At 40.9% G+C, this 11499-nt stretch overlaps 1 protein-coding gene across 3 annotated transcripts; it reads left to right on the forward strand.

Moving 5' to 3' along the window:
* The first annotated feature begins 1346 nt into the window (after positions 1 to 1346).
* Positions 1347 to 6548, forward strand: LOC147420577 (alpha,alpha-trehalose-phosphate synthase [UDP-forming] 6-like). Of its 3 annotated transcripts, XM_086505206.1 has the most exons (7): positions 1374 to 1685; positions 1840 to 3903; positions 4175 to 4448; positions 5062 to 5129; positions 5427 to 5449; positions 6107 to 6152; positions 6220 to 6548. In XM_086505206.1, the coding sequence occupies exons 2-7, from the start codon at positions 1907 to 1909 to the stop codon at positions 6290 to 6292; spliced, it is 2481 nt and encodes an 826-aa protein (XP_086361332.1). In that variant the 5' UTR covers positions 1374 to 1685; positions 1840 to 1906; the 3' UTR covers positions 6293 to 6548. The 3 variants fall into 3 exon arrangements, 1 of the variants encoding a protein (XP_086361332.1); XR_015187069.1 differs by having other exon boundaries at positions 1347 to 1490; positions 5062 to 5449; positions 6107 to 6548; XR_015187068.1 differs by having other exon boundaries at positions 1380 to 1685; positions 5062 to 5449; positions 6107 to 6548.
* The last annotated feature ends 4951 nt before the right edge of the window (positions 6549 to 11499 follow it).

Raw genomic sequence — 11499 nt, forward strand, 5'->3', positions numbered from 1 at the left:
CACCCACCGTGTCATTTGCATTGAAGCAACTGCGAAATCTTCTAGTGTTAGGCTATGTGCACTGTGCAGATTGCCCCTGGCGCACATGCTTCTTGCTTAATTAGACAATGAAAAGGCATGCCCTTGGTTCAACCATTCAAAGTGCACATTTCTAAGCCTTTCGCAACCCGAGATGTTGGCATGAGGACTCACACCCAACTACATAGGCGAGTGTTTTGGGTTGGTTCCCTCACAGGTGGAACACTCCATCAATCAAAGCAAGAGAGAGATTGATGATCCAACAAAAAGTTCATTAACTCTACCATCCAAGTGTCACCCACTGTGTGGTTTCGAAGTGGAAAGGGGTCTTGATATTCTCATCATTTTGTATAGTTTGAATGTAGCCCTTAACCAAAGTGCCAATGTGCGTAGATGGTTTCCCCATCGGTTTTAGCGTGTGGTAGGGATTGTGATGTGTATGCATGGCTATGAGGGAACACCCCAACTTCAATTGTGCATTGTGAAAGGGTGCGCACATGAGACACAGGCAAGCAAGTGAAAGCATTGGTCCAAGTTTCAAGCAAGTTGCCACGAGCCCCCTCTTCTACACAGACATTGCAAAAGCAAAAATACACCACTCATGTAACTAATGAGAGAAACCCGTGACGCTACTAGCAATTACATGACGAGCTGTATTGCCAGTACATTACCGCACCAGGAAGAATCTTGTGGCTAGCTCATCTTAGGTGATGCCCAGCGGAGGGGGGGGTAACCGTTATGGATTACCCCTCCCTCCCTCCACTAACTACCCCTCAAAAGGGTGCAGTTAGAAATGAGCAAGTTACCCCCTCTCTTTTTCGCATGTGTGTGAGTTTAGCTTGTCATATCATGTCTTGTAAATTAAATTACCCCCTCCCGTGGAGGCTCCCCCTTAGAGGTTAGAAGGGGGGTACCTATTTTGAGTTACCCCCTCCACTAACTGCACCTCAAAGAGGTGCGGTTGCAAAACGAATGTTTTACCCCCACCCTCTACGTGTGTGAGTGAGGCATGTCACATCAAATCAATCAAATCAGCTTCTCTTTTACGACTACCCTCTTTCGTGTGAGGGTAACCGTAGAGACGCTACGACAAGCTTTCCAATGGGGTGCGAACTCTGTGAGGAAGCGTTGGATGTTGGGACGTGGCAATTGGGAAGGAGTGACGAGTCATGACTAATAGTTGTAGGAATCCATGATTGAAAGTGGATAGAGTTAGTGATGTGGATTTTGTACGTTAGAATAAAGAGGAGTTGAGTCATCACTGAGGCTTTGGGTTGTGCCCTTATCTCAAAAAGTGCTTTAATACAAATGAGTCAAATGACCTCTTTTTGAAATGTTTTATGACGAGGCCTACACGAGGTACCTTCGCACAAGTTCGCAGCTTCTCCTCTAGGCCTACTACGACTTCACAGCTCAGCATCTCAAGGACTCCGCCCTCGTCTCTTTACGCGGTGCAATGTTAGATGAGACAGGTGGGCGTTTTTGAATTGATCACTCTTCTCTCTCGCTTTGAGAGTCTGCACTCACCGATTGACAGTCATCCGCGCGCGCACACACCCTCTCTCTCTCTCTCTCTCTCTCTCTCTCTGTGCGTGTAATTAGTTCGCACCCACCACATTCATGCGCGGTGTGATCCACTTCATCGCTTGAAGAAAACCCTTATTAAGGTAAGGATCAATGCTCTGCTGTCTTGTCATTGGGTTGTCCTCTATTATGATTTATCTGCTACGATAAGAGCTTCAAACCTAGTCTGCGGTTTCTCCTATCCTTCATGCCGATAATGAGGCACTGATTTTTGTTTCCTTGCAAATGTTCATACAGACCTACCAGTAGTCCGAAGGATCTCACCATCAATATCTCCTCACTAGCTCACCTTCACAGACCAAAGATGATTTCAAGATCATACACTAATTTGCTGGATTTAACAGCAAGTAACCCATTTGAACTTCCCTCCGTCAACAGAAGCCTCCCAAAAGTGATGGCGGAGGCCCGGGTCCTCTCTGATTTTTCAGATTTCAACACCCCCTCTTTCAACGTCGACCAAGAAAAGCTCATGCTGTCGCCTTCCCCCAAATTAGCTCAAGAAAGAACCATCATTGTTGCGAATACACTTCCTTTGCTGGCAGAAAAAGTTACTGGCGGATTGTGGTCTTTCTCATGGGATGAGAGTTCTCTACTTTTGCAGATGAGAGATGGGTTCTCCAAAAGTACAGATGTTCTCTACGTGGGCTGTTTGAATGAAGATATAGATGCCTCTCAACTGGAGACGGTAACAAACACTTTGCTAGAGAAATTCAATTGTGTGCCTTTGTTCATACCATTGGATCTCCAGGTCAAGTACTTTGATGGATTTTGTAAGCATCAGCTCTGGCCGTTATTTCATTACATGCTATCTGTTACACCCGATCATGGTGTGCGATACGACCGTGCTCTCTGGCAAGCATATGTCTCTGTAAACAAGATGTTTGCCAACAAGGTCATGGAAGTGATTAATCCAGAAGAAGACTATGTTTGGGTGCATGATTATCATCTCATGGCTCTCCCCACTTTTCTCCGAAAGAGGTTTTTCAAGGTAAAACTAGGTTTCTTTCTTCACACCCCTTTCCCAGCTTCAGAGATATACAGGACATTACCAGTTAGAGAAGAGATTCTCAGAGGTCTTCTAAATGCAGATCTGATTGGCTTTCAAACTTTTGACTATGCCCGCCACTTTTTGTCTTGCTGCAGTCGAATGCTGGGTATCCATTTCAAAACACAAAGAGGCTATATTGGGCTTGAGTATTTTGGTAGAACAGTGGGAGTCAAGATCATGCCTGTGGGTATACACATGGGCAGACTGATGGGTACCCTTGCATGTTCAGAGACACAAGCTAAGATACGTGAACTTGAGATCCAGTACCAGGGAAAGACCATTATCTTGGGTGTAGATGATCTTGACATCTTTCAAGGTATAAGCTTGAAGCTTCTGGCCATGGAGCAGCTTTTGCGAGGAAATCCTGAATGGAGAGGGAAACTGGTGATGGTCCAAATTGCAAATCCTGCAAGTAGCAGAGAAGATTTTGAAGTGCAGGATGAGATTCATGCCACTGTTGCACGTATCAACAAAGAGTTTGGATTTGAAGAGTACAAGCCTGTTGTGTTAATTGAGCAGCCAGTAATGCTGAGTGAGAGAGCGGCATACTACACAGTTTCAGAATGTTGCATTGTGACTGCTGTGAGAGATGGTCTGAATCTAATTCCCTACGAATATACGGTATGTAGACATGGATCTACCAATGGAGTCAAGCTAGCCTTGGAGGAGGTCTCTAATAAGCAGAGTGCTCTGATAATCTCAGAGTTTATTGGGTGTTCTCCATCTTTAAGTGGAGCCATTAGGGTGAACCCATGGAACATAGACAATGTAGCAGAAGCCATGCATACGGCCCTCACTTTGGCAGGCACAGAGAAAGAGATGAGGCATGAGAAACACTACAAGTATGTGAGTACACATGATATTGCACATTGGGTCCGGAGTTTTATGGGGGACTTGCAAAAGACATGCACAAATCATGCGCAGCGGCGATGCTGGGGTATAGGGTTTGGATTCGGGTTTAGGATTGTAGCATTGGATCCAGGGTTTCAGAAGCTCTCATTGGAGCATATTACATCTGCATACAGGAGAACAAGAAACAGGATGATACTGTTGGACTATGATGGCACCATGGTGCCGGGCAATTCGATAGACAAGACCCCCAGTTTACAGGTCACCTCTGTGTTGAACTCTCTTTGTTCTGACCCTAACAACCTCGTGTTCATTGTCAGCGGACGAAGCCGGGATATCCTGCAAGACTGGTTCTCACCGTGCAAAAAACTGGGCTTATCGGCAGAACATGGGTACTACAATAGGTATGGCCTCTTTCACATGTAGTCCACATTAATTCTACAAAGTTGGTGTTTAATGTAAGGTGTAGGTCATAGCATGTAGCAAATTACTGCTTAAGCTTTCTAGCTCTTCAAGAATGGAACGACAGAATTAGCCTGGTATAATAAATAATAAATTGACATTGAAAAAGATGGGAACATATGTTTTTGTGCTGTCCGTCTACACACAATTTAGTGTTTAATCATTCTCTTGTCATTTTCTTATGCCTTGACATTACCTTTTTGCTCTTAACAGATGGCAGCAAGACAAGGATTGGGTTTCCTCTGTCTGCATATCTGATTTTAGTTGGAAGGAGGTAGTTTATCCTGTGTTGAAACGCTACACAGAGAGTACCGATGGGTCAAGTATCGAGGCAAAAGACAGTGCTTTGGTGTGGCATTACCAAGACGCAGATCCTGACTTCGGGTCATGGCAAGCAAGAGAGCTACAAGACCATCTGGAAAGCTTGCTTGCCAACAAGCCTGTTGTTGTCAAGAGTGGTCATTATATAGTGGAAGTTAAGCCACAGGTACGTTGAGCTTACTTCATATCTTCTGATAATAATTATGGAAAAGAGAAGTGTATAAATTTCACATCTAGTCAGGATCAAGATGAAGAGAGCATGACTATCTTTTATTGACGCTTCAGATGTCTCCTTACCAAAGAAGGGATTTTTCTGTATGTTACAAGCTATATGATTCTGTTGCAGCAAGGCTTAAAGATGTTCACCCAGACCATTGCTCTGTGTGTGTGTGTGTGTGTGTGTGTGTGTGTGTGTGGAGAAAGGGAAGCATATGTTGTAACCTAGTTCTCGGCACTTTTGGGCACTGATAATGTTAGTTGGGTTATTATAGTTCTTTGACAATACTATGCATGATGGATCCAGCTCATGCTTATGTCGCTCATGCTTATGTCGTCATTTGGACGAATACCCTGAAGTGTGACTTGCCTTCCGTTCATAGATTTTCTTGTATTCGGGTGGGGTTAATAAAGTTCTCTTAGGAATGCAAAGGGAGTGACAAAAGGTACCATGTTTTTAAGTTGCTCAAGCAAGATAAAATTTTGTTCTGGCTGCTTGCACTATGCATACCAGGAATGTTCCTCTGCTATGGTTGTTGCAGCTAATTTGCCCTTTATTTCAGGGAGTGAGCAAAGGCACAGTGGCAGAAGAGTTGCTGCTTTCGTTGGTAAAAGTCGGAAAGCCTCCAGAGTTTGTGTTGTGCATTGGGGATGACAGATCGGATGAAGACATGTTTGAAAGCATTGCAATGGCCATGGAGGGTTTTCCTCAAACGCCATTGGCGGAAGTCTTTGCGTGTACCGTTGGCCAGAAGCCCAGTAAAGCCAAGTACTATCTCGAGGACACAGTGGAGGTGCTCAAGATGTTGCAAGGCCTTGCAGAGCCGTCCCTTTTACAGGAAAGTCATGCTTTGACAGATCGAAGTGCTCATCAGTGGACGAAGTTGTGGTGATTTTGACGACGATTGTGTTTGGTGGTCGCTGAAAGATGGATAGCTCTTGCACAGCCAGGTACGTCCTAAGCTTGCTGTTTTGACCTCATGCTCAAGAGCTATGGTACAACTGAAGGACATGTCTGCTTGCTCTCAGTTTTTGGCTCTCTAAAACAAGCTTTAGTGAAAGAGTGAGATAGGCGTACATTGAATGTTGGGAAAATTACTGGAAAACCCCTGAAATTTGGCGAATTCCATAATATTTTGCCAAAAATTCCCAAAAATTTATACAAAGGGTATTTTGGGAACTTTTTAAATTTCAGGGATATGTTGGGAATTCACCAAATTTCCGGACCTTTTCATCTAAAGCATTGATTTTATTTTATTTTAAATTTGCTTTCAGCCTTAATGAAGAAGGAAGATAGGCACTGAAGTATTATTCATTTTTTTCCTTACTGGACCCACCTTGTTGCTATTGAAGCATTGAAATCTTCTTAGTTTTTTGTTTTTAAATGACGTATGACTTGTTTTTCAAAAATTTTGGTTCTAGAATGCGAATGTGAGCTTGTGTATGCATGGCAGTATTGATGGTGCATGAGTGCGTATACTGATTGATGATTGTGCTACGCACATTTAGAGTGCAAATAACCCTGTAAAGCTTTCAATGAAGGCATTTGATTTCTCTTGTTTTAGAATGCCTATGTGAGTCCTGACCTTCTTTTTGCTTGCTTGGCAGGGTGTCTTGTTCGGGGCCTTTTCTTACTTACCAGTATGCTTAGAAGGTAGATCGATCGCATTCTTTTATTCTTTTGTACCTTCTCTGAGACCATGTCTCCTTTTGAAAATTAGAGAAGGGGGCTCATCGTTAAATGGGCCATCCACATATGTGAATACACATGAACCAGACATCAATAGCTTGTAACTTCATGAACCAATGCCCTCCCTTACTGATGTGTACAAATCGATCTGGTTCATGCCCTTCCTTACCGATGTGTACAAATCGATCGCATGCTTTTTGGCTACCCCGACAGGACATGAAGCTCCTATGACACGTAGTTGTTGTGTACTTGTCTTTCATGTGAACTACACAATATGAGATTATGCTAGTCCAAAGTCCATTCATACTCTTGCCATATTGTAGAGGTAAATTGACTATATTTGAAGGATTCTACACTAAATTTCCCAGGTTTCTAAACTTTCAGAGGTAAATTTCAAAATTTGTAGGTGCCATGACACTAAACCTAGTTTGTTTGGAGCATTGGCTGACACCCATCTCTTTGCTGAACATAAATACACAAAGTTATACGGAAGAAATTGAGACCTCAACAAAGCGTGTCGGATGGAAATATTGGATGTGAATCAGAAATGTTAACAAAAAACAGATTGTTTGTATTTGCTCGGGTTAAAAAGTGCAAAATCCTGGCTAGATTCCAAGCTTGCCTTGAAGGAAAGTTCTCTTGTTCATTGTAAAAACTGGCAAATCCACAAAATTTGAAGAGTGCCAAGTGTGTCTGTGGAGTGTACACTCAACTACAAATTTAAGAATTACCTCTGAATTTAGATTTCAAGGTGAAAGCATACAAAATTTGGAGAAATTTAGGGTATAAACCTTCAAGTATAGCCAATATACCTCGTAGAATTCCTCTTATGCATGTTTTCAAAGCTTCTTTTGAGCATCGGAATGTTTAAGCGAACCTTGGGTGTGATCCTTCTAGCAAGTAAAGATGGCATTTTCTAAGAATTGAGAGTATTAATATTCATAACTTCACAAGGCATGAGCAAATCAGTTTTGTCCTTTGTGCATTACAGTTCCAAGTAATGCTCAATGCCCAATGGGTACGAGCTATGGCCAAATGTTGAAAGTGCTAAGGCTTAGCTTATTTCACATATGAAGAAAGTGAATCTTGCATGGACTAAGTAAGTATATTCAATGATGCCTACAAAATGAGAATCCACAACCTGAAAGGTTGGTCTCTTTATCTTTTGAGGGGTCTTGCAATCGGTTGCTACATAGTTGTTGCTACTAAGAAGCATGTGTCCTCAAATCGTTGTCTAAATGCTATGGACTTCGGTGATAACTTTCCAAGAACAAACCAAAATTTTCAGTTGAAAAAAGCAACTTGGATACACGGAGATTGAAGTTCATAACCTTAAACCCTAAATTCTAAACCCTAGAAAATTGTGGAGTTCTCGAGTACCAAAGGTGGAAGGATGTAGTATCTCAAGTGGCCATCATAGGCTATTGTGGCACCTGATGTGACCAATCCTTCCTTTATTAGGCATTCTTTATCAGGGCAACAATTACCATAGTGTTTATGCCTTGATCAAGCAAAGAAGGTAAGCAAATATAACTTCGATCTCTACTAAGCAAGCAATGACCATATAAGAGCCACAAGGATAATAGAGAAATTAACCAACTCTAATGGCAAGTTATCATCTACCATGACCTTTCTTCAACACCCATAAGATATGTGGAACTTGATGATAATAGCTAGCATAATACATAGAATGCACGAGACGGCTATAATGCATAGATACATGATCAAGAAAAATTGGATTTCGATAATATGTTTAATTGTGTTGCTTTTAATTCTACACATATTATTGTGGATGCCACTATAATCTTGTAGTTGATCAATTAATACCTAAGAAGGTCTACCTCCTACTCAATAAGCCACATGCAATTAATGTGTTGGAAGAATGACCACGAGAACACTAGCTAGCAAAGTGCTTGGATCCCCAAAAGAGTATGGAAACTTGCTTGAAGTTGAACAACTCGCCATATAAAGTGAGTCTTTCTTCCAATTGAGGTGATCCAATCACTTCTTACACTTGAAATACTGGATGTGAATAAAAATTGTTCACGAAAAACTGACCTTTAGTGTATTTTGCACTTGCTAAAGTCACAAAATCTTGGCTAGATTCCAAGCTTGCCTCGAAGAAAACTAGCAAAGTTCACATATTTAAGAGTTAAGACATTCAAATTTTGACCTAAAATTTGGGAAATAATGTTTTGGTGAGCCTTTGATGTGATCCTACTAGCAAGCCAAGGTTATTTTCTAAGAGTTGAGGAGAGCATATTTTTTTCAGTCATAACTTCATAAGCTATGAGAAAGTCAGATTGTCCTTTGAGATTGAAGGCAGTCCAAGTAAACTATTGTAAACTTAAGAACCTCTTTCGTTAGGGTACAAATTGAAGCTTGTATTGGGTAACAAAGTACATGCATTGATGCCTACTAAATGAGAATCCAATTCACTTGAGTATTTTGAATGGACCTCAACACCTAGGAGATAACTTAGGTCTAGGACCATTGTGCAAACTTTTCGAATGCTGTGGAATACGTAAGAAGAACTTTTTACCTTCCATGAAGGTGATTTGCCAACGTTTCTTATCAACATGCTTTTGTATTTGTCTTGTGCTTGTCATACATTTTGACGAAAATTTTTAGTATATCCATACAGTCTTAGATAAAGTCCTTGACTTGCTGAATTTTCTTAGTAGCCAACTACATCATGATTAGTGATCTTGGTTAAGCATGAAAGGACTAAACCTACTTGTAACATGCTTTGCATTATTATAAGAAAACTCCAAAATATGGAGATAATCTTTCCCAAATGGGATTGTTTGTTGCTAGTGTACACTCTTAGCATATCCTCTAACACTTGATTAACACGTTCATTCTACCCCTCCGTCTCTGGGTGATCTGTATATTGATATCGAGTTGTGTTCCCAATCATTTAAAAATAGCTCTCCAAAAATGATTGGTAAATTTGAGATCACGATCACTCACAATGTTGTTGGTGGGCAATCCATATAGTCTGTACATATTGTCAACACACAACTTGACTAACTCGAGAGTTTCAATAGTGAACTTGGTTGGAATAAACTTACAAAGTTAGTCAACCTATCTACAATAATCCATACCGAGTCAGTTGCTAGACCCACAATGAAATCCTTAGAAATACTCTCCCATTTACCATTGGGAATCTCCAAAAGATGCAAGAGATCTCCTGCCTTTAAGCGCTCTACTTTATTAACTTGACACATTTGGTAATGCAAGACATACACTTGAACATATCCATGTAAGCTTGGCTAGTAAAGCTATCATCATACAAGTGGATAAGTTTTTTTTATGCTTGGGTGTCTTGCACTTGGACTGTCATGACATTCATAAAGAATTTGGTGTCGGATTTTTGCATCCGTTGGATACACAAACTCTCCCCCTGTGGAGAATAACTCATACACCCATGTCCAACATATACTTATTTTTAATAGTAGTCGTATTTAGGCCATGACAATCTCTATGCACATATGCATACTACGGTCCTTTTTCTTCACTAGTAGGATCAGAGATGTTCATGGTGAAGAACTAAGTTGAATAAACCCTCTACTTAGATAGTCAAGCAAATTGATGTTTTCAAAATGGCTCGTTTTGTAGGGGTGGTTTATTAATGGATTTATTACCTACAACCATATCTGTGTCGTGTTGCATAGAACGTGTCGGTGGTAATTGAGGGGTAATTCTTTTGGAAATACATCTTTGTACTCAATTAAAAGTTCTATTAATTTATTAGCAACATTTGTTTATTGTGGTCAGTGAGGAGTAACAAGAGGAGGAAGAGAAAAAGCATGCGATGTTGAGGACTTGTTAACCATAACTCACTCATTATCAACATTTGATTAAAAAAATGACACAAAGAGTAACACAAAGAGAGTTCTTTAATTTCATCATTAGAAGCCTTTTCTCCCAACAACAACACGTGTACAACATAGCTATGATGTAATGATGATCCTAATTCATGCAACCACTCCCAACTTAACACCACATTTACTCTATCCATATTTATTACATAAAAATCTAAGGATGTCTTATACCCTTCAATCTCAAAAGATACCCCCTTAACTTGTGTATTCCACACTTCAGCATCATGGCCATTGATCGTAGCTACTTTGTGGCAGTGGGAACTAGGGATTTGTGGTAGATTGAGATGTTTGACTAGCTTCTAGTTAATGAAATTGTGAGATGCTCCATCATCTACTCAGGGATTCTCACCTTGTGACCTTGGATAGACCCATACATTCTCATAAGTTCATACGGTCCAAAAGTTGGTTGCCACATAGAGGCCATAATAGATCACTCATGGACCACTTCGGTATGTGTTACTTCCACATTGGAATAGAGAGAAGAGGATTCCAAGGGAAATAATTGCATCATGTGCACAACTTTCTCCTTACCATGGGCAATATATTTCTCCTTACCATGTGTACAGCTTTCTTCTTACCATGGGCAATATATTTCCCAATTGGGACAATCCTTTTTGCGATGCCTACTTCCCAAGAAATTAAAAAATAATTTATCCTTCTTTGCCTTTTCAAATTCCTCATTTGACACACCAGGCCTTGGGCTTTTTGGATGCATCAGATGAGGCTATCACAAATTTCCTCTTATAATGACTATGAGATGCACATGCATTTGAAGTGCCAGTAGAAATGTATCCAATGGTTTTTCATTTGGATCATCATGAATATAGGCCTCCACTATAGCTTCCTCAAGTGTCATGGAATCGTAGGTTTTAACCAACTTCTTAAGCTCAGGAGTTAACCCACAAATGAACCCACGAATCTATTGGAAGGTGTCTAAACCCTCCAACTTGAGGATAACATCTCGATAATGCGAAGTAGTGTCTTATGCTTATGCATAGAAGAGTTATCCCATGCGGTCCAATTTCTCTCCTTCTTATTAGTGTACAGAGATTCCTTTCTAAACATATCCTCGAAGGCAACCCATGAGCGCGGTACAATGTCCTCTCCTTGAGTGATATCCACCATTTATAGGTTTTAACTTCTGGGTTAAACTAGTTTGCAGTGCCTTGGCTACATTTGGAGTCCCACACAGATCATGAATACTATCTCGTTTACTTAGAAAGATATTAACCACATCCTTGTACGTTCTTCCTCCTCCCCTTGAAAGGTCGGTCGCTTTGTGCTTTTCAACAACTCATCCACCTCTTTTTGAGTGAGATTTGGAAACAAGTTTGGACTGGAGCCTTCCTCCGACATGTCAGGGGTTGGTGGATTTTCAAGCATAGTGACCAAAAAAATCCAAGGCGACTCACTTGCAAGGCCTT

Source organism: Adiantum capillus-veneris, chromosome 28 (assembly GCF_014529385.1).
Source record: "Adiantum capillus-veneris isolate H3 chromosome 28, ASM1452938v2, whole genome shotgun sequence".
NCBI classification, from domain to species: Eukaryota; Viridiplantae; Streptophyta; class Polypodiopsida; order Polypodiales; family Pteridaceae; genus Adiantum; species Adiantum capillus-veneris.